The sequence below is a fragment of the Xyrauchen texanus genome, chromosome 9 (genome assembly GCF_025860055.1).
Source record: "Xyrauchen texanus isolate HMW12.3.18 chromosome 9, RBS_HiC_50CHRs, whole genome shotgun sequence".
NCBI lineage: Eukaryota > Metazoa > Chordata > Actinopteri > Cypriniformes > Catostomidae > Xyrauchen > Xyrauchen texanus.
This window is the reverse complement of record NC_068284.1, coordinates 29,520,975-29,545,350: the sequence shown is the minus strand read 5'-3', so window position 1 is coordinate 29,545,350 and position 24,376 is coordinate 29,520,975. Positions and strand designations below refer to the sequence as shown.

Below are 24,376 nucleotides of genomic sequence, written 5' to 3'. Positions count from 1 at the left end.
TTGGCAGAGGGAGGGTGCGCTTGCACAAAGAAGGGCATAACTCAAAACAGCTCACATTAACACTATACCAAGTATCACCACTAAGGATGAGTACAGCAGTGTTAGGTTTTGTAGATTTTAATTTTTATTTATTTTTTTTAAAGATAACTAAATGTTTCACTCATCTTGTTAATATAATTTTAATAGATTTTTTTAATATTTTTTTTTATGGTGAAGTACACAAACTGAGACTTGAAAATAGCAGGGTTTACCGCAGTGGGACCTTAGTAATTCGGTCTTGCTCACTCTGCCAGCTTTCAACCAAGAACAAGTATATCTTATATGCAATTTTACTGATAATAACATGTCAATAATGTCATAAGAATTTTCCTCATGCCTTGTAAATAAGGAAACAAACAAATCAGCCTGCTGCGCCTCCCACAAAATAAAAAAAGACAAAGAAAAAAAAAAAAAAGACCATAATGATTTGGGATTTTATCTGACTGTGAAGGATCCCTCTCCTAATGTGTCTTTAGACCTTTAGCCTGGGTGAAGAGGATCCAGTCTATCAGAGAGCCAGGATGGGTCTGGCCATGTGGAGGCTCAGTTCATCAGGCCATGGTTTAAAAGCTGGGCCCCAGGTTTCAGGAGTCTGGGATGGGCTAGGATTATGTTGGCCTCTTTCACGTGGTTATTTGTGGGATGATTCTCCAGGGGTTAGTGCAGGTAATCATCTACTGATGCAAAGGCGCAGGATCCAGTGCCTGTGCGAGCCATGAGGGACAGACTTTGAGATGCCTGGCCGACGGCAAGTGCCAAGGGAGGCTGCTTTGGCAGATTGTGAGTCTCTGAATGACAAAAACACATGTGTAAGATTCTGCTTATGTCAATTTAAAGGGACAGTTCACCCAAAATGAAAATATTCTCATGTACTCACTTTCAAGCAATCCCTGATGGGTTTGACTTACTTTCTTCTGCTGAACATAAACTAAGATTTTTAGAAGAATATCTCAGCTCTGTAGGTCCTTTTATTGCAAGTGAATGGTGGCCAGAACTTTGAAGCTCCAAAAATCACAGTGATAAAGATCAAGTGATATGTTTTGTGTGGGTGAGAAACACATCAATATGTCAATCCTTTTTACTCTAAATCTTCACTTTCAGAATGTTTTGAATGAGATTAATTGTAAAAAAAAAAAAAAAGACTTAATTATTTATGTGTTTCTCACCCACACCCATCATATCACTTCTAAAGACATGGATTAAACAACTGGAGTTGTATGGATAATTTTTTTGATGACTTTGTGATTTTTGAAAGGTTTAGTCACAATTCACTTGCACAGTATGGACCTACAGAGCTGAGATATTCTTCTAAAAATCTTTGTGTATTGCAGAAGAAAGTAAGTCACACACATCTGGGATGGCAAGAAGGTCTGTAAATGAGAACTTTAATTTTTTTAGGTCAACAATCACTTTACCTTCTAATATCAAAAATACAAGACAACTTTAACTATACCTAATATTGCACTGTTGAGTGTAGAGCAGACAGGCTCTCTCTGGATGGAGTCCAGCTGGTAGCCCACAGGGCTGTTCCATGGATCTGAATATGCCAGCAAACTGAACGCATCCTACAAGAATGAAAGGGGTGAGAGAGAGAGAGAGAGAGAAAGAATCCTTATGTAAATAAAAAGTATACAGTTGACCTAATCTCCTCAGCCTTAATCATAGTCTCAATCATTACCAAAATACATTATATAATGGGGTGTTTTTCCCTCTAAAGGGCCATTTTAATATCAGACGTGATTCAATAAACAACATCTCATACAACAACGCATATAATTACAAGTACAAGCTGCACCTACATTCCCTAACCTTCAGAACACATGAGTATTGATGGCAGTACCTTGAGCATCTTCTTATTGGCTGAGTTTTTGCCCTGTTCACGACGCAGGTGTTCACTCATGCTCTGTAGTTCTCGTCCAAACTGGATCATTCTCTCGATGGCTGCCTGGCTCCCCCCGCACAACTGTCTCTTAGATTGAGTGCTGTCCACCTCTGTGTACAGAGTATCCATTAAAGCACTGCACTGCATTTATTTTGCATTACAAATGGTTGGAAGTAACATGCACAAAATCAGATTTTCTAGGCAGATTACACAGGAGAAACTTTTGCCTTCTTGTAAACAGATCTCATTGGTAAAAATTTGTGCTGATTAGAAGGTATTATGGAAAAGTGTCCCTTAAGGAAAGTTATTTCATAATTTATTCACATTCATGTCATTTCAAGCCTGTATGACTTTATTCCCTATGTGGAACACAAATGGAGATGTTTGATTAAATAGCCCTCCATCTTTTCAGTGAATTGTACCTCAATTTAAACTTAAAAAGGACACAAAAGTATAATTGAAGTGGTCTTAGTCACTCATCAACGTGTAATGCACGTCAAGGTTTTAGCTGAGAAATTACTTAAATTCTCTGTTGTTTCTCACCAAAACATATGCCTTCAGAAGACTTGTAACATGACGCATGAGTTGCATGGACTACTTTCATACTTGGTCAATTTTAAGCTTTAAAAAAAAGGCCCTATCCACTGCCACTGTATTGAAAAAGCAGCAGGGGGGGACCTTCATTAAAACTAGGGATGTGCAAAACTACCAATTTTGATAATCGACAAGTCGTCGGTTATTTGAACGACTAGTCAATGTTAAAGATAATAATGTCTAATATAGGTTCCGTTATGATCATGTGACCCTTATCAGATGCATTTCAGATGGATATATGGATGCTAAGTGCAGCATTTCAACATGGTAACTAACAGTTATGCAACAAATAAATAGGCTAACTAGCTAAAACACTTTATTGCACAAAATTGACAGAATCAGCTAAATATTTTAATCTCTCCACATCACCTCATAAATATGAGAACATTACTCACAGCAGAGAATTTAATGTCTGACAGTGATCATCTTGTAATGTATTGTTGATGCAGTGCTTTGATGGCTGTATCAGCAGCAGGGCATAAATGGACTAAACTTAAAGCATTAAAGAGATGAAAGTTTTTTTCAGAGGGTTTTACTGTTTTACTATTATTCACTTTCAATATGAGAATTAAGTCTCCCATTAAAACCACCAACACTTAAAATATAAATGTTAGTAGTTAACCCCACTAATTGACTAGTCAGTTGGTGGACATCTAGTCGATTAGTCAACCACTGTGGCACATCCCGAATTAAAACGTCTCCTGTATACGGCATAAGAAGGAAAGGCATACTGCAAGTGCTTGGGATGACAAAGATGAGTGAATTATTACAGCAACTTAATTTTTAGGTGAACTATTCCTTTAACAGCGAGCCTACTTAATCTACACACCCATATTTGCATCGCAGTCCTCCAGCTCAGTCTCATGTGTAGAGCTGCCATTCAGAAATCCATTTGAGGACTCGGACACACCGTTTGAACAGTGATCAACCTCCATCTCCACCTCAGTGCTGTAGGGGAATGAGTCAACATTTACACAACAGCACAAAAAGGAACTATTCAATGACTTATGTAGCTAAATAATATACAGTAGTTTCCCTGCCAAATCATCACTTAAAGGGATAGTTTACACTTCATGCCATCCCATATCTTTCTTCTGCTGAACATAGTTTTTTTGAAAACTATTTCAGCTCTGTAAGTCCATACAATGCAAGTGAATGGTGACCAGAACTTTGAAAGACAAAAAGCATATAAAAGGCAGCATAAAAGTAATCCATATGACTCCAGTGGTTAAATCCATATCTTCAGAAGCAATAAGATAGGTGTGGGTGACAAACAGTTCAGTATTTAAGTTCTTTTGGAGCTTCAAAATTTTGGTACCCATTCACAAGCATTGTGAGGACCTACAGAGCCATACTCATATGGGATGGTATGAGGGGGAGTAAATTATGAGAGAATTTTCACTTTTGGGTGAACTATCACTTTAAGCTTGTAATCATCAACCATTGCTTATGCTACAAAGTATTTGTGGAGCTAATTTTATGATGTGCAATAATTTCTTTTGTAGTATTACAGTTTTACATCTATTAAATGGTTATAAATAAAACCATGCATAAAAAAAACGTTCTCTGTGCTATGTAACAGGATGTACCTAGAGTTGGTCTGCTGGCCCCGACTGCCATTTAGGACACCAAGATCGGTGCTTGGCAGGGTAGGGGGTGATGACTTGTGAATATGGGCAGAGTTGTGTCCTTTACTTGATAAAACTCCATTACAGTAATTACGATCAAAACCTGGAGACAGAGAAAAGCACAAATTATCAGGAAGAACCACTGATAACATCTCTTATTCATGGTGCTGTTTAATCAAATAGATGAAAAAAAAAATAAATGAAAACTATTTACTGGCTATTGATGTTTAGATGAAAAAAGTTCTTTTTAGTTGTCTTTTGCCAAGATATTGTCCACCCATGCTGGGTGAAGACAAGAATGGAAATATGATAAGGTTTGCACGGTAGCCTGTCATTGCAACATTCTTTAGTAGTGTGCGTGTAGTGTGTGCACCTGTCTGGTTGGCCTGGGAGCTGCTGGCTTTGTGGGCTGGACTGCTGAAGAGGCGGGGGGAGCCTGGGTAACTATCCTGTGATTTGGGGCTTCTTCCACCCAGACACCTGACCTCACTGTCAGTCCCATTCACCATCTCAATAAACTGCCTGACTCTGGACAAACAGGCAGAAAGAAAAGGGACACATCATGAATATTTAATCCTCACAGGAGGTTCATTCTTGAGGAATTTTATCCATTACACTCACTTCAACATAAATAGGAGGTCTGGGCTTTTCTCTAACAGGTTGGGGTAAAGTTGCTGAGTGGTCTCTATAGCCTCTCCCATTCTGCCAGACAGGACCAGCTTCTGGATCTCTGCAATCAAAAATTTTGAAATCATTACTGAAGGGCCCAGTGGTACAATACCTGCAGCTTTTGTGTTCCGTGCAACAATGTTCACCCCAAACATAATACTTTGTTTACGTTCCCTCATGTTGTTTTAAACTCCTATGACTTTATTTCTTCCATGGAACACAAAAGGAGATGTTAGGTGGAATGCCAGTCTCAGTCACCACTGACTTGCATCTTCTTTTCTATACTATGAAAGAACGGTGAATGAAGCTGTAAATCCCTTACATTCTGCATCAGCTTCTTTTGTGTTCCGTGGTAGAAAAAAAAACGTAAAATGGGTTTGTAACATCAGGGTGAGTAAATGATGACAGAATTTTTCATTTTTTGGGTGAACTATTCCTTTAACTCTTTCCCCGCCAGCGTTTTTAAAAAAAAGTTGCCAGCCACCGCCAGGGTTTTAAACTTTAATGGCCCGCAGAATATTTTCTTCCATGAATATATGAAGATGCTATATATCACAATAAAGATCTGAGCCTCTGCTTTTAGGCAAAAAAAAACTCTTTTATTTTATCTTCATTTGTTCTTTTTTTATTGCGACTTGAACAGAGGTCGGTTTTGTCAAAAAACAACATTTCAGACAAAAAGCTGAGAAAAAGGCATGTTTATGTCTGATATTTTGAGCTTCTCAATACTCCACTTCTTCATGTTTGAGACGATCGCAGTCTGTTTCTTTGATCAAAGAGTTGCGTACTCTTTCAAAACATGCACAGGGGTCTTCCTTACCGTATAACACCTAAAACACGGAAACCCGGAAAATTCCGTGTTTGGCAGGGAAGCGTTTTTTCATAAAACACGGAAAATTCCATGTTTGGCGGGGAAAGAGTTAACAGTGTTGTCATGGGGGGACCTTACTCTGTCTATTTTTGATAGAAGCGAGTTCCTCATGCACGGCCTGGTCAGTTGATTTGGCAAAGGCTTCAGCAGTGGCACAGTAGCTGTGGTGAACCAGATAAGAGGCCACCATCCTACGAAAAGAGTTAGACAGAGGAGAGTAATTCAGAATGAGAATATAAGCAATACACAGAAAAACAAAAGAACGCAAAACCAATGGGAGCATCAATAATGTTACCCCTCTACCACATCCATATTATTTTTGGTAGGTTTTTGTAATCCAATGTCAACCTAAAAATACGCAAAATCAAAAGTACTCACTTCTGAATCATGGCCTGCCATTCTCCCTCTCTCTCGCCAATGGGGAAACGGTCAATCTGGGACTGAATCTTAGTTCTCCATTCACGCATGTAATCCTCAATATCAAAGACAAAGGGGTGCTGCCCAAAGTTGGCATCCACGACCTCCCCTGGGGTCTGTAGACCCACTGTAGGGTACAGGTTAGGCTGAAAGGAAAATAATAAAATTTACTAGATGTGGATTGCATTCACTGGCTAACTAAAAGGAATAGCTCACACAAAAAAGAAAAAAGTTCTCATGATTTATTCAACCCTTATGCCTTCCCAGATGTGAATGACTTTCTTTATTCTTCTGAACACAAACGAAGGATTTTAGAAAAATATCTCCAATCTATCTGTCCATACAATGCAAGTGAATGGGTACCAAAACTTTTAAGCTCTAAAAAAACACAAAGGCAGCATAAAAGTAATCCATATGACTTCAGTGATTTAATCAATGTCTTCTGAAGTGATCTAATCGATTTTAGGTGAGATCAGACCAAAATGTAACATCTTTTACACTATACATTTTGCCATTGCAGTCTCTAGGCACGTTCATGATTTCAAGCTCGATTACACTTCCTAGTGCGTGACGCATGTGCAGAGCACTTGATGGCGTAATTGAGATTAAAATCATGATCGCCAAGGAGACTGCTGATGTCAAGATAAATAGTGAAAAGAAGATTTATTTTGGTCTGTTCTCACCCAAAATCCATTGGATCGCTTCAGAATACATGCGTTAAATCTATTGGAGTCTTCTTGATTAATTTTATGCTGCATTGTGTGGCCATATAGAGTGGAGATATGCTCCAGAAAATCATTGTTTGTGTTCAGCAGAATAAAGAAAGTCATACACATCTAGAATGGCATGAGGGGGAGTATATGATGATAGAATTTTCATTTTTGGGCAAACTATCACTAACTTTTACTGCCATCTCTTATAAAGGAATGGTCAAATATTACTACCTTGCCATGGGTTCTGGTGGGATTTTAAAGTGTACATATTCTGTCAGCTACTTTCTTACACTAAAACCATGTGTTCGGAATTTTTAAATCACTCTAAGAGCACAGACCAGTGTAGGATATAACTAAATAATAAAAATGCTAGTTTATTGGTCAGGTCAGGGGGGCAGGCACATATTAGCTGTTTTGTGATGCTTTCAGGAGAATAACCTTGAGAGCTGGAGCTCATTGGCCAATAGAGAGAAAGGTCAGGGCTGCTAAACTGACATACTTCACAGAAGTACTCAAAAGCAACATGAATGCTGGTCACTAGCCAACTGTGTTTTCTGCTCAATGGATTATTGTTTTATCCCCAAACAGGCCTCTGTTCGTTCAGCAAGAGAAATGTTTAGGGGCTGTCAGTCCAACATCTTGAAAGATTAAGGGAGGGTTTCCCCTACTATATCTAAAATGGAGGATTGTTATAGTAATGAACAAATGTGACATACAGTGTATATATGACATCATATATGCACATAAACAGAATGTAATCAGATTTTACACAATCTGAAAAAGCCTTTTGTTGAAATATTACAACCTACAATATAATATACAAATCGCGCATATATAAGACTTACCGGTAAATCTGTAAAGGCTATGCCTGAAAAATAAAAAACACACAATTACATACATTACAATCAACATCAATTAACATGTATAACTGTACAATCAACATTAATTAAAATGTATAACTGCTCTATGATGCAAACATGCATGATTTTTTTAAAGCCAAAACTGATGCTATTCCCCCTGCATAATCCTAAATCAACCTATTTGGCAAATGTTCCATTCCTAGAGATTTGTAAGTAATGTTAAAGCATTCACTAAATTAATGGAGGCTGTGCAGTTGTTACAATAGTAATAAAGAGAACAAATGTAAAAACAGTTAAAGGAATAGTTCATCATTATAACTGACGCAATGTGTTTAATGATGCCATATTTGATTTGAGAGCTTCAGCATAGGCCTAGATTTTCAGTAAATAACAACTTTAGTTCCAGGCTGTTCGTCAGACATGGAATATACTGATAAAGTCATATATACCACTTTTATGATACTCTGTCAGTTTGAAGCTTGACAGCACTCATCCTCTCATTCACTTTTTTTATACACAAAAATGTGGCCAGGATATTCTTTAAAAAGAATCCTGTTTTGTGTTCAACTGAAAAAAGAAAAGGCTTTGGAACAGAATGTGTTTGGGGTCGGGGTGAACTATTCCTTTAAGAACAGTTGACACCAATATTTAATGTCATCTTAATAGTTCCAGTGTAATACAAATGGTTACTACCTAGACTGTGGCCATTTTTTGTGTAGAAACAAGTATTGTTGATGAGGTTAACACAGCAGCCAATCACATCGCCTGTTGTAAATGTTGGACCATAGGGCTGTCCAGTACCGGAAGAGCAGAAGGAGTGGCCATCATCTCCATGGTAACCATATGAGTGTTTGTCCCAACCTAAGGACAGAATATTGTGCACTTTCTTTTGCATATTAGGAACAATGAGCTGCAAAAATACTCGGGAGAGAGAATTGCACCCTCTCTAACTCCTATCTCCCAGGCAAGCTGCAGCCTCGAGGAGAAACTGACCTGTGTATGTGACAGTCAAAAAGGCGGAGGGAGTAATTAAGCTTAACATGCCCACTTTCTTCATCTAAACTTCTCCATGGTCATCCAGAAATAGAATGCACAAAACTCACCTGACAATACTGACATACTACCTAATGTGTCACAGGAAAGCAAATAAAATGTCTTAATGCAATTAAACAAAAGCAGTCAAAGACTAATGACACACTTGAAAGCATCATTTTACCTGGGAGTCTGTTCATGTTTACACCTTGAGCTGACAGGCCAATCCCCATATACCTGATCAAGAGACAAAATGTTACATTAGAATGTAAATTATACTTAATGACAGTTTAAAGGCTGTTATTTAAAAAATTAAATACCAGAATGCAATGCCAAGTTCTTGCAATCAAAATTCCAAATTCCTTCTCTTTGAAGGCCCCTTACCCATCTCGTCCTTTACTGATGATTTTCACCTCAAAGTAGTAGACCCCACAGGCAGCTGGAATGGGGTGTGTTGCACGGACAGATGCTGCATCTTTAGGTGTCTTTCCATGACCTGAATGACAGTGTAAAACATTTCTAAAAGAAATCTTGTACATTGGTTACATTTCTACAACATTTCATTTAAACATTTAATGTACAGTAAAAGGCTGTAATTGGCAAAAACACTGCAATATAAACAATGTTTTTGCTGTGAGTGCAGTATGGTTTGTGTTTATGATATTTTGCCTGGCATTTAGGGTATATTTGTTATATAATTTCAAAAGCTGTTTATTTAATGTGAATATGTTTGCTTAAAATGTGGGACTTTACAGTGGGTACGGAAAGTATTCAGACCCCCTTAAAGTTTTCACTCTTTGTTATATTTTAGCCATTTGCTAAAATCATTTAAGTTAATTTTTTTTCCTCATTATTGTACACACAGCACCCCATATTGACAGAAAAACACAGAATTGTTGACATTTTTGCACATTTATTAAAAAAGAAAAACGGAAAAAAATCACATGGTCCTAAGTATTCAGACCCTTTGCTGTGACACTCCTATATTTAACTCAGGTGCTGTCCATTTCTTCTGATCATCCTTGAGATGGTTCTACACCTTCAATTGAGTCCAGCTGTGTTTGATTATACTGATTGGACTGGATTAGGAAAGCCACACACCTGTCTATATAAGACCTTACAGCTCACAGTGCATGTCAGAGCAAATGAGAATCATGAGGTCAAAGGAACTGCCTGAAGAGCTCAGAGACAGAATTGTGGCAAGGCACAGATCTGGCCAAGGTTACAAAAAATTTCTGCTGCCCTTAAGGTTCATAAGAGCACAGTGGCCTCCATAATCCTTAAATGGAAGACGTTTGGGACGACCAGAACCCTTCCTAGAGCTGGCCGTCCGGCCAAACTGAGCTATCGGGGGAGAAGAGCCTTGGTGAGAGAGGTAACGAAGAACCCAAAGATCACTGTGGCTGAGCTCCAGAGATGCAGTCGGGAGATGGGAGAAAGTTGTAGTAAGTCAACCATCACTGCAGCCATCCACCAGTCGGGGCTTTATGGCAGAGTGGCCCGACGGAAGCCTCTCCTCAGTGCAAGACACATGAAAGCCCGCATGGAGTTTGCTAATAAAAACCCTGAAGGACTCCAAGATGGTGATAAATAAGATTCTCTGGTCTGATGAGTCCAAGATAGAACTTTTTGGCCTTAATTCGAAGCGGTATGTGTGGAGAAAACCAGGCACTGCTCATCACCTGTCCAATACAATCTCAACAGTGAAGCATGGTGGTGGCAGCATCATGCTGTGGGGGTGTTTGTCAGCTGCAGGGACAGGACATACATAGTACAGGGATATCCTGGACGAAAACCTTCTCCAGAGTGCTCTGGACCTCAGACTGGGCCGAAGGTTCACCTTCCAACAAGACAATGACCCTAAGCACACCGCTAAAATAACGAAGGAGAGGCTTCACAACAACTCCGTGGCTGTTCTTGAATGGCCCAGCCAGAGCCCTGACTTAAACCCAATTGAGCATCTCTGGAGAGACCTGAAAATGGCTGTCCACCAACGTTTACCATCCAACCTGACAGAACTGGAGAGGATCTGCAAGGAGGAATGGCAGAGGATACCCAAATCCAGATGTGAAAAAACATCTTTCCCAAAAAGTCTCATGGCTGTATTAGATCAAAAGGGTGCTTCTACTAAATACTGAACAAAGGGTCTGAATACTTAGGACCATGTGATATTTCCGTTTTTCTTTTTTAATAAATGTGCAAAAATGTCAACAATTCTGTGTTTTTCTGTCAATATGGGGTGCTGTGTGTACAATAATGAGGAAAAAAAATGAACTTAAATGATTTTAGCAAATGGCTGCAATATAACAAAGAGTGAAAAATTTAAGGGGGTCTGAATACTTTCCATACCCACTGTATATACAACCAACACCGTTAAAAGGACTGTTCGGGGTTACATTTATTCATTTGGCAGATGCTTTTATCCTGTATTTATTATATAAATGCAGGTTAAGCTAAAAAAAAATAATATTGACAGTAGAACTCATGGCTATGTGAAAAGTAAGAGCATTTCCACATGCACAATGCAATTAGAATTTACAGCATTGGGACTAAACAGCTGTGTGAAGCCACTTGTTAGTGAGGTTAATCAGAAAAACAACTTCAATTTGCTAGGGGCCATAAAGATTGGACTGTGGAAAAAGGTAATGTAGTCTGATGAGTCCAGATTTACCCTATTCCAAAGTGATGAGTGCGTCAGGGTAAGAAGGGAAGCGCATGAAGCGATGCACCAATCATGCATAGTGCCCTCTGTACAAGCCTCTGGAAGCAGTTGCTTCAATTGGTCAAGTCTTGGCTCAGCAATGTTATATGCTAATAAAATGAAGTCAGCTGACTGCCTGAATGTCTGAATGACCAGGTTATCCCATCAAGGGATTTTTTCTTCCCTGACGGCACAGGCATATTCCAGGACGACAATGCCAAGATTCATCATGCTCAAATTGTGAAAGTGTGTTTCAGGGAGCATGAGGAATTATTTTTACACATTGCACCCACATATTTCTGACCTTAACCCCACTGAAAGTCTTTGGGATTTGCTGGAGAAGACTTAACGGAGTGGTTTGACTCTCCAAACATCATTCTTTCTTTCCGTTTTTAACGCCATGCCAGCTTTTATGGCTATATTCATGGAGAGAGCCATTTTAGTTATTCAAGAGTAAAACTAAAAACTAAAAGATAATTTTTTTCTAAAAACCTTAAAACTTAATTTGGATTTACTTGGTTAAAAACTTTTTCAAAAGTGTCAACAGAATTATACATGCTCCTCAAGTGTGTAGAATTGTTACAGTCCAGTAAGACATGTTTAATGGATAGTGGGCTCTTACAGGATGGGCACTTTGGTAAATTTTCTCCAGATAGTAAAAAATGGTGTGTGAGCCTTGTGTTTCCTATCCAGCATTGAGTGCAAGTGACTTGATCCCAATGATTATTAAAAGGGAATACATGTCTTGTCCCAACAGCAGGATTTATTTCCCATTATTTGTTGGTTAAACATTGATACCATTCTGACTGCCATTTGTTTTTAGTGTATATGTTTAATGTTGGCTTTTGATCAGTGAATGGAATAGAGCATTTTGCTGGATCTGAGGACAATGCTTCTTTGGCAGCTCTATCTGCTTGTTCATTTCCAGTGATTCCTGAGTGACCAGGTACCCAGCAGAAAATAATACTAAAATTCTTTGATTCCAGAGATGACACATTTCACATCTTATAGACTCCAATGCATCCAGACATGATATAGAATCAGTTATCATTAAAAAGGATTTCTGTGGAACAGTGAATGAACTTCAGTGCTAGTAATAAAGCATTTGCCTCTGCAGTAAAAACTGAACTTTGGTCTGGGATGCGGATAACTTGACAGAGTTGACTTGTTGCAAAGCCTCTCCAATCATCAATACAAGATCTCGGGCCAAAAATTAAAGCAACTCTGGAAGGAAATAAATCTGACGTTGTCTAGGGTTGTCGAAACAATGCCACGACGGATGTGCACCATAATCAAAACTAGAGGCGGTCTAACAAAATACTGAGTATGCAAACTTTTTTTGGCCAGGCAGTGTAATAGGTGATTGGCTTTTGTACCTGTAAAGAAAAACTTCAATTTCTACATCCACCCAGTGTTAATCTAGTCAATGAAATCACTAACAAAAATGTTTGTTGTGTAAGATTATATATGCAGAAGAATTCCAGGAACATGATTTGAAACAAGAAAAAACCAAGCCTTTCAGTTTGGAATGTCAACGTCATAAATCACAGGCCTTCAGAACCCCCACACAGTTAAACCAGGCTGTTCGGTGTAAGGTTACAAGGACCATCAGATTTGCACAACTCTAAGACATTTCATCTTAATCTAGCCTTGGTAACGTTTGTACCAGACAAATGAATGATTATAGACTGATGGACCTCTATAATTAGATTTATAATTACAATTATAGGTGATCTATAATGATCACCTATAATCTTTCATTTTTTATAATTCATCTCATTCTACTAAGAATGGTATCTATAAGGTTTAACTTGATAAAATACAATGATGTGTAAAACCAATATGATTTTGTAACCAGGGATTTTTATGTTTTGTTACCTACACGTATAACATCCATAAAAATAAATTTCATGTTTAGTATGCAAGCATTTGTTTGTGTTTATAGAGAAAGCTGATGACAACGAATATCATGTCTCTTGTACCATTTGCAAGATATAAAGTTCATGATTAAATATGCACTATTTATGAGCGGGAAAATAGTGAGAATCTCTAACAAAAGGACCATAAATCGACTGCCGGAAAAGACAGCCCAGTCGACCATGTGACTCGTGAAGATGTTTTATAACTCTCTAACTTCAATACAAAACAACCGCAAAGCTCTAAAGACATCAAAACTGTTGGAAAGGATACTTAATGTATTAGAAAGATGATTGATATGTGAAATAAGATGCAGAATTGTGATTTTTTGTTTTTGTTTTTTTGTTTCACGGATTCAAATGTCTCTGTATTTCCCTTTAACGTTTTCTCAATAAAAAAAAAAAAAAAAAAAAAGACCATGTGACTCTGAAAAGTCACTTCTGACTGGCGCAGGACACCTTTGGGGATGCGGCCAATTTCAGTTCAAATATTTCCAAACAGGAAGAACAAGCTCTCTTGTCTCTTCTTCTGTTGCCTCTTGCATCTCGTCTCTTCATCCTCGAGGCTCTTCGGCTCTCCACTCTTCTGTCTGCACGTGCCTATGTGAGTCCCACGGAAGCTCGGGAATTGACGTACCGAGAAGGAGTGAGAAGGCCTCGCTTCACATCTAACCTCAATAATTCATACAGACAAAAAACTTTGATCATACGGAGATCAAAACATCGACGGAACGAACATTCGACCAAGCGCCAAGAACCAAGAAACAAAAAGAACGCAAAGAAACACCACAAAGACATGCAAGTACATCTCCAATATTGTGCTCAAAGTGCTGGTGTATTAATCAAATAATTTGAGTAATCCGACAGCAAATCGATCTAGACTCAAAGAAGGATAAATGGTTTTTGAGGTATTGTCAAAAGTTCATGTTCACCAACCTGTCTAATGTAAATATGTGTTAGATTTAGGGCTGTTGATTTAAAGCGTTAATTCAGTGCGATTCATTTGACCAAAAATAAAGCGTTAAAAAAAATATTTATGCAATTAATCGCACTTCCCCCGGACCATAATAAAGAAGAGTCCTGAGAAATGCAAGCATGAAGTACCATCTGTTTACTCCAGAGGGCAGTAAGTGAAATTTCAGCTGTATGAGCAACGCACAGTTTATACAGTGAGGAAAACACTTCAGTAGGCAGAACACCACAAACATGTGTTACGTTCTTGCGTTTAAAACACTTAAAGGAGCGCAAATGCGAACTAAGGGATCTCAAGATGTGTTTAAAGATTGAGTATTAAACTATATTTAACTTGACACAGTGACCCAAACATTTTATGTTTATGATGCAATGCACCCGAGACACTACACAAGCATGTCTGACGCAGGGTGTGGCTGGACTTCCAAAATTTTGAAGTTACCCATAAATATTTAATCACTGTGGAGCGGAGGGGGGGCGGGGCCGGGTCGGAATATCGCGCGCCTGGTCCCCAATCGGCCGAGGGATAAAGGCGGCCGGTGACGATGGTTCGAGAGAGAGAGATTACGGGCATGTCCGTCAAGTGTGTGTTTATGTTTTGCGTTTGGTTTGGGTTTAATTAAATTATGATTTATATTGACAAGCCGGTTCTCGCCTCCTCCTTGCCCATCCTTTAACGGTGCTACATTGGTGCCAAAACCCAGGGAGGAGGAGGGATGCCCGTCGCAGAGTCCTCGACACTGCCGTCCACCCTGGGGAGCGCCGCTGCCATCTGCCGGGTGATGGAGTAGCCCGATAGCCCATATGCGGGGATTGGCCGTCGTCCGCGGGGCAAGTGGGGACTGGATACCCCGACCGCCTGCAGCGAGGGAGCCGCTGCCGGGGGTGGAGGAGTGCCCTGCCACCCCCAGAGACGCGGAGGGGTCGAGGGAGACCGCCGTCCGCGAGGGGAGGAGGGAAGAAACGCCCCGACTGCCCGGAGGGGTAGGGCCGCTGCCAGGGGCGGAGGAGTGTCCCAATTTGCGGCCAGAAAAGCGGAGGTTTGACTCCGGTTCACCCGGGGTTGGAGCGGCTGTCGTCCGCCTGAGTGTGGAGGAGTGTTCGAGGACCACGCGACGGTACATCAGAGAACCGGTGAGTGAGCTTTTTCTCTCCCTCCTCTCTCTCTCTCTCTCTCTCTGTCGCACCGTGTTGGCCTTTTCCCTCGTTTTGTTTTTTGTTGTTGTTGTCTTCCCCTCCTGTCTCCTCCCAGGGCGAGGAAGGCGGGGATGACCACGCGGGACGCAAGATACACCCCGCCCCAGGGATTGGGGGGGGGGGGTGTACATCATGCCGGTGGCACCCCGGCCTGAGATAACGCCGGGAGGAGTGTGGAGCGGAGGGGGGCGGGGCCGGAATATCGCGCGCCTGGTCCCCAATCGGCCTGATGAGGCACGCGAGGGACAAAGGCGGCCGGTGACGATGGTTCAAGAGAGAGAGAATTACAGGCATGTCCGTCATGTGTGTGTTTATGTTTTGCGTTTGGTTTGACTTTAATTAAATTATGATTTATATTGACAAGCCAGTTCTCGCCTCCTCCTTGCCCATCCTTTAACTGTGTTACAATCACAAATAAAATCAAAGAAATTTCCTTCAAACTTATTTATAAGTACTACCTCACTAATTATTTTCTTGTGGAGAGATTTCATTGTGATGTCGATATATTCTGTACATTTTGTGGTCTGCAGGCGGAAACATTTTTTCATTTATTTTGGAGTTGAACCTACTAGACTTGTTTTTGGTCTGATTTCTGCAAGATTGTATCATTCCCAGCTTTCAACTTTGTTTTGAACATTTTTTTATTCTGTTTTTTTTTTAGCTATGACATGTCTCTTCATAAGGAAGAAGACTTTTGTTGGCAAAGTTTAGTATTCATAAATGGAAGCATGGTGGTTATAATTTTTAATTCAAAGGTTCAGCAATACCAAAGAACAATTTCCAATTTGAGTAACAAGAAAGCTGTAAAGTGTATTGAAATATGTAAACAATTTGATATTTTTATTCAACTGTTTATTTATTTATTTCCCTTTTTGTTGTTGTTTGTTTTACTATACCTCTTGGCTCAAGATGTAAAGGTTTTGTAAGCATTAATAAAAAAGAATTCTGACGCAGGTGTAAATTGATGGTCCTTAAACAAGCCCTCATAATAAATCTCCAACTGATTGACAAATTCACTTGTGAAATGGATTGCTGTGAACTGTATGCCAATGATTGACTTATGATCAATAATATGGTAGTAAACAATACATTGTATTCTAAAGCCGCTTTTTGTATTGTCTTATCAATGTTTAACTCTTCTGCCACAAAAATGTAATGCATTTTAATTATCTGAATATTTTTTATCTATATATATAATTTTTTAATATTTAAAGACAACTATGTATAATTATATATCGATATAAATCTGTATAATCATTATATTTAGAACGACTGTTATATAAGGGGCTTTCTCAGCAAATATTTGTATATGCAATTAATCGCGATTAATTAATCGGGACACCGATTATTTAAAACTTTTAATCGATTGACAGCCCTAGTTGGATTAGATTTATGTTTAGAATAGTAATAAAGTTTGTCTGTGTTCAAAGACGACGTGACTGTGGTATATTTTGATAATCTCATCCCTGTTTCTAAAAGATTTCACTTCAAAGCTGTACTTAAATACATGTGATATTGTTTTCAATAAGCCATGAGAATAATATCACTCCAATAAGTTAATTAATCATAATTCACTTATTAAAGCTAATTCCTTACTGTAGTAATTGTGAGCTGATACAACTAGACGTTGTATTACGACTTCAATGGTGGAAAATCTATTAAGACAAATAATCTAGTTATTTGTAATTTATCTCATTTATAATGGTTGTCGAACGCGACAAATTCCGTTATACATTTCATTACCTAATAAGGTACAATAAGGACAGTTTAATTTAGTCCATAGCTCACATATTTCGAGACCCTAAATTCCCATCTAAATTTAGCATACAAAATATCCTTACATATAATGGTATGAGAATGAGATCAATTTAAATTAACTTCTAAATGTCTCATTTCCTTTATTCCCTACATATAATGGTGGTAGAATGCATTCAAAATACCCTATTATGGTGTGAGAATGTGGGCATTTTAACTGATCCCCTCCACATCTCTAAATTATACATGTAATACACTACAGTTGACAGGATTTTTATTATTTAATCAACGATAACAAATAAAAAAAGTTTATGATGATAAAACTATTTTAGTAAAGCATATCGTTGAAGAAAATATAAAGATAAAAATTATTCTACAAGATATTAACAGTGCATGATAAAAACAGGGAAGAAGAAACTGTTTATAAAAAGAAACTATAAGACATGGATTCATCTAATCCAATAATCCATTATGTTGAGGATTTCCTCACTTCCCAGCCATTCTCTGTTGACCTCTCTCATCAACAAGGCGTTTCTATCTGCAGAACTGCCACTCACTGGATGTTTTTTGTTTCTGGCACCATTCGAGGTAAACTCTAGAGACTGTAGTGCATGAAAATCCCAGGAGATCAGCAGTTACAGAAATACTCAAACTGGCCTGTCTGGCACCAAGAATCATGCCACGGTCGAAATCACTGAGATAAAAAATGTTCCCCATTCTGATGGTTGATGTGAACATTAACTGAAGCTCTAGACCTGCATCTGCATGATTTTATGCACTGCTGCCACCAAATTTATGGATTAGATAATCGCATGAATGAATAAGTTGATGTACAGGTGTTCCTAATAAAGTGCTTGGTGAGTGTATGTTTGGTACAGGTTTAAATTAAGAAAATGTTTACAAGTTTAAAAGTTAGATCTGTTACAATTCTAAACGTTTTGCCATTTTGCATATTATCATCAAATAAAGATATTTGATAAGTATTTTTGTAAAACTGATTAAATTATTGAATATGACATATTTACAATGATTTTCATCAAAAGATTAAAACTATGACAAAAACAAAAAACAATGTAAAATTTAACAATGTATCCGCCATATTGGGTGTTAAAATTTTGCCTATTATTTTTAATGCAAGTGCTCAGTCTCGGGCCAAATTGTCATTGAATTGCTTCCTAACCATTTCGGTGGTTATATCCAATATTTTAACTTTGTTGTCATGATGATGTAGTCCCAGTAAACCATGTAATAAGTAATTTTAAAATCACACAAAAATCATCTTAATACATATAATGTTTACATTTAATCTTGTTGCTACACTTTTGAAACGGTGTGTATTATATTGCGGACTGGCCCCTTTGACTTCCACTGTAAGTGCCTCTCTGTAAACGTGATTATTTATTATTTTATTTAACTAAACCAACAAGGGACAAGTTAAAATTATTTTTGCGGTACTTAACATTTTGTCACAAATACTGTTGATTGTATGAAACCTGGGGCATGCAATTCAGACTTAGCCAGTGATAAATGCCTAAAATAATATGTAGCCTATAGATTCATAAAAAAAAAACATTTTAAGACATGTTGGTTTAATGTTAATAAAAAAACCTTCTACCTGAAACATTACCTGTCGTCAATACTGACTGGCCTAATTAATAATGTGGCCTACCTTTATGACTCAGCTAAGAGAACCTCACCTACTTCCATCGGGTCAATTACTAGATTATGGAATCATGTTTGGCAACTAAATCTTTTAATACAAGTATTTACAGCTCTTCTTTAACTGGTATTTTCCTATTAAAATCCTTACATATTCGCGATGGCAGACAATCTGCCTCTGCGGGCCTTTCTGAAGCTTACCCGCCAGGCTTGATCACTGGCTGATTGTTTGATTGTTTGAGTGTATCAGCGGTGTCTATTCAGACATGGCCATGGTGCACAGATCAGGTTGTCAATGAAACTCCATAGGTGCGTCCGGAAATGACTGAAGCATCTTCATAGCTCGTTGAAACTCACCACCATCTCCTTGCTTCAGTATATTTCGGTATTTATCGTATATGTGCACATTACTATACATAAAACAACATGACGTATCCATACACACGCAGTTAGCTAATTTGAAACTTTTAGCAGTAGCTAAATTGACACAATGCTGACTGCTCAGGAATGATGCTAAAAATGCTAATGGAGGCTATTTTTATTCAAAGTGCTGTCAAACGTCTAAGTCCTGGTTCATACTCGTTTGCTTAGATCTGCTATTATACTCGATTATGATCACTCAAGGACATCCCTATTTCATAACGATAGCTTTTAAGAACAAAAAAAACGCAATTGAGTTTAATTTATAGATAACGCGTGCACACTGAAGCTAAGAGAAGTGTCTTTACATTGTCATTAATCGGAGGAAAAACTGGTCACGAGCTACCCTGGCTAACGACCTGAACATTTAGCTTGTAAACAACTTGCTATTCTGCTGTTTGTGTTCAGTTGCTGTTAGCCTTCCATTACCCTTATAATGCACCCGGAGGTTGTTCTGAGACAGGCCGATGTAGCTGAACTTGTCTTTGGGGCTCCACGATCTGGGCAGCGGGGTCTCCTGCTCGTTGACGGCCGGATAAAGACGTCTGAGCCGCTGATTGAGTTCTTTTTCCTGCTCGTTGAGAGCCAAGTCTCCGTGGACGACAACCGACATCAGAAACCCACAGCCCGATGACGGTCCTGACATCGCGATCCAATTCCTGCCCTCGATACCAACAGCTTGCCAGCTATCTTTAGCTGGACAGCTTTCTAACAGTGTCCAGTGACAAACGCGACCACTGTCAGACACCGCAGGAGGAGAGACGCAGAGATTTGGGGCTTGTTTTATTCGGATCTGGTGGCTTAGCCGGCCAGCTAACGGTGATTAGCCACAAACAGCCTCTGATAGAGTTAGCAAGACGCTCAAGATAATTAATCACGTAAATACACCGAAACGGCAGCTCACAAAGACAGGACAGACATCCCGAAATGTTATCCTTGATTTTTAGGACGACATGCAGCCGATGGGAGAAACGTAATTATCTAAAAGCAAAGACAGCAGCAGAGGGAACCCCGATCTTTTGTTTGTTGTTAGTGTGAAATCCAGCCATCTGATTGGCTCTCTCAAGGTCCAGTCACACTTCCTCGAGGACTTGGTACATAACTAGACATAAGCTACCAATAACATATCTTCCATGTTTCAGATAATGTGAACGTGAAACGAACATGTGAATGAGCCTATTTCAGTGTTTCATTCATTTAATTATTAGGTCCGTAATTTGTATATGATGGAATAATGGAGTTAGTGCATGTTTGAGCCAATCAAACTCACTTACACACAACAAACACCATAGTAGACAACGTTTTTTTCTAAACATATGTAATGATTTTCATTTATATACATGTATTTTTATATTTAACATAATCAACTTTATTAATCGTACATCACACAGTATAAATTCATGTATTAATGGTGATTTCTACAGTCCTTAAAGGAATAGGTCACCCAAAAATGAAAATTCTCTTATCGTTTACTCACCCTCATGCCATCTCAGATGTGCATGTCTTTCGTTCATCTGCTGAACACAAACCAGTGGTGTAGCCAGGGGTGGGCCTGGGTCTAATTAGGGTGGGACCAGGCCCACCCTTGGCTACACCACTGGTGTAGCCAGAATTTGAAAGATTATATGACTTAAATATATATATTTATAAAATAGTTACAAAAATGCATAAATTCTTACTTCTGGAACTTTACTAATTTTTGTTTGAATGTGTCGCTTCTCTTTTGTCAAGGAAAATTTGGTAAAAACAAATTAGGGTGAAAACTTGGCCCACCCATTTTTATTGAGGGATAATTGAAATAATTTCCTGGCTATGCCCTTGACACAAACTAAGCTTTTTAGAAGACTATTTCAGCTCTGTGAGTCCTCACAATGTAAGTAAATGGGTACCATAATTTTGAAGCTCCAAAAAGCACATAATGGCAGCATAATAGTAATCCATAAATTTCCAGTTGTTAAATCTGTCTCTTCAGAAGTCATACGATAAGTGTGGTTGAGACAGTTCAATATTTTAGTCCTTTTTTACTATAAATTCTTCTCCCTGCCCAGTAAATGGCGATATGAACAAGGATGGCCAAAAACTAATTTGTGGTACGCATTTACTTGCACTGTGAGGACCTACAGTGCTGAAATATTCTTCTAAAAATCTTTTTGTGTTCAGCAGAAGAAAGAGTCATACTTGGGCAGGGTCAGTGCAGTTAATCTTGGGCAGGACCAAAACAATTTATTAATAAAATGAGTATAAAATATTGCTTTTTATTTTACCTTCACATTTGCACACTGTATGTAAAAGTGGAACGTAATATTATTATTCTTTTTTATTTTATTTTGCAGGCTTTGCAGCAAAATGACTTGCATTTGACATATATAACAAAATTATTAAATGGTAAGTATTTAGACAGAAAAAATGCATCAGTAAACCTGCAGTAGACATTTTTATTGGATTGTTAATTTCAAACTTCCAATGAAAAGGCACTCCAAACAAATATATACAGAATTTTCTATACAGGTTATAAAAATACATACTAGATCGTGAGATCATTCTCTCAAATTGGATAAGATTTTTTTTTTACAATTCTAAAGTTTAACATGAAGTTAAGTTGTATATTACTAAATTAAATCCATGCGCTTTGTATATTTTTAATTGTTTATCCATGAACTCTGGAATGAACTGGAAAATTTCCCACAAACCTTCAGGACAAGTGGCGCATCCAATCACAATATATCCACTCATAACATTCACATATTGCTTTGGTCTTTAAAGTGGTACACAGTCCCACAACTCATGGCACAGGCACTGACAAAGGTCGTACACCATGATAATAAGAAGACTGATGGGTACCAGACTGACCAGCAAAACCCCCATTGTTGTATGTTGCATGATTAGCAAGTAGACACCCAGAGGCAATGAGCTGAAGTACAGCAGCCCCAACAGCCAGACCAGGAACCTGGCTGAGGTCTGGCATAGCAGGGCTGCACAGTTCCACACTGTCCATCTCTGTGTAATGGAGGCCATGGAGTCCAGGCTGGAAGAGCGGTAATCCCTAGCTGGAGCTGGGCTATGCGAAGGAAATACAGACTCCTGTTGGGAGTCCATAATGGTAATTACCATGTAATTAGAAAGAATTGAAGTAGGCGAAGTTGAGGCAGAGTGACACACCAGGGAGTTGAGATCTCTGTGGCTGAGGCGAATATCGCCTTGGTTCTCATTCAGGTTCTGATGCTTCTGTGTCTGGATGGAGAAAGCTGTCACCAGGTTGTACTCATCTGGTAGACTTTCCACAGCCTCTCCGGGAAGGTTCGTGATGTAGCGGCAGAATGGGCATACCACCGTATTGGGCAACGATTCACCTAAATCAAGAATTTTTGCAAGGCACTTGGCACACAGATAATGACAGCACTCAAGTACTTTGGGACGTCGGCTTGATAGGCTGTAAGCACAGTAGCAGATCTTGCATTCCAGTTCCGCTGTGGTGCAGCCACCCACCACATCTTCTGGAAGTTGTCCCATCATGTCTCCTTCCTCTCAACGTTTTCTCATTGGCTGGTTGTAGTCAAAGCTGTGCGGGAACATGTTTGCTAGGCAGCTGCTATGCCACTCCTGGTATCCTATGCAGGCTATGGCAGAAGGGAGCATTGCCTACACTGTTCCACAGGGCTCTGGATGGGTTTGTGCTGAGGAACCTTTCATGTACTATGTGGAAGGGTGGGGAGAGGCCACCGCCGAAAAGATAACTGTTAACACAGCAGTAGAGAACAAACACTACAGCAACAAAGCAAGCCCTGTAAAACCAGGGCTGGAATTTTCTAGCCAGGGCCTTTGTTGCCACTGAAATTCAGTCCAATTAGTGGCACTTCTTTCTGGTACAGTTTTTTTGCTTGCCATACCATATTATATATATATATATATATATATATATATATATATATATATATATATATATATATATATATATATATATATAAAAACCTTTTAGTGACCATTGTCTATAAGCAGACAAATTATGTTAAATTCAGAGCAATACAGTACAAAATACAAGAAAACATTCAAGATTACAGCTTCAAACAATCACACATGTTTGAAGCTGTAATCTTGAATAGTAGCCAGATCAGCAGTTCGCCGAGCAACATCATAAATTAGGTCATTGCTTTCTACTGATCCTTTCTCTCAGAGACATGTATTACTGAGATTTTATCATATCAAACAAGAATTCACTGACATAGGGCTGAAATGTTTTCCTAACATAGGGTGCAGTTTGCATACTATAATCAAAGACATTTCAAAGGCACTAATTTTCTTCCATATTCAAATTATTCAGATTTCAAGATAGCACTAGACCTTAAAGGAATATTCTGGGTTCAATTCAAGTCAATCTCAATCCACAGCATTTGTGGCATAATGTTGATTAAAACCAAATTAAATTTTGACTCGTCCCTCATTGTCTTAAAAAAGAAAAAGGGCTCCAGTGAGGCACTAACAATGGAAATGAATGGGCCCAATCCATAAATGTGAAAATACTCACTGCTTCAAAAATATAACCATACACAAAAAGTAAACAATATGTGTGTTAACACGATTTTAGGGTGATAAAATTGTTACTAATCTTTTCTGCGTAAAGTTGTATCAATTTTACAACTTCGTTTCCATGACGACATAACACCATAACTCTGCAATTCAGGTTTTAGTAGTCCACTGTAAAAATGACGATCTAAACAGCTTTACAGCTCAAATAATTCACAAGTTTTAATGAAGAATTAATGTGTGCTATTATAAAATTTTAAGCGTTAAGTATGGACGAGTCAAAATACATTTTGTGGTAATCAACATTATGCCACAAATGCTGTCGACTGATCAATTGTATTGAACCCTGAATATTCTTTTAAATATGATAGAGGAGGCCTTCTTTACTTGCCAATTAGGTCCAAGTCTTTGTAACTAAGGACGTCTCTGTGGCTTTTGTTATCATTTGGTATAATTCAGATGGAAAAGGAACCGTGAACATGAAAATATTGGAGTTTCATAGCGCTGGCATTTATTTATAGAATTGGAAG

At 38.6% G+C, this 24,376-nt stretch overlaps 2 protein-coding genes across 2 annotated transcripts; both read right to left on the bottom strand.

Annotated features, from left to right (window-relative positions):
- Positions 1–127: 127 nt before the first annotated feature.
- Positions 128–20,360, bottom strand: LOC127649043 (ran-binding protein 9-like). The gene is made up of 14 exons (XM_052133932.1): positions 19,755–20,360; positions 9,090–9,201; positions 8,890–8,942; positions 8,367–8,534; positions 7,659–7,681; positions 6,062–6,246; positions 5,762–5,874; positions 4,765–4,873; positions 4,517–4,671; positions 4,105–4,246; positions 3,345–3,463; positions 1,880–2,031; positions 1,493–1,604; positions 128–827 (listed from the first exon to the last, which is right to left on the bottom strand). Exons 1-14 carry the CDS (start codon positions 19,969–19,971, stop codon positions 697–699), a joined length of 1,791 nt encoding a protein of 596 aa, XP_051989892.1. The 5' UTR covers positions 19,972–20,360; the 3' UTR covers positions 128–696.
- A 1,238-nt stretch (positions 20,361–21,598) lies between these two features.
- LOC127649619 (E3 ubiquitin-protein ligase RNF182-like) lies at positions 21,599–22,969 on the bottom strand. The gene has a single exon (XM_052134819.1). It carries the CDS (start codon positions 22,836–22,838, stop codon positions 22,083–22,085), a length of 756 nt encoding a protein of 251 aa, XP_051990779.1. The 5' UTR covers positions 22,839–22,969; the 3' UTR covers positions 21,599–22,082.
- Between the last annotated feature and the right edge of the window lie 1,407 nt (positions 22,970–24,376).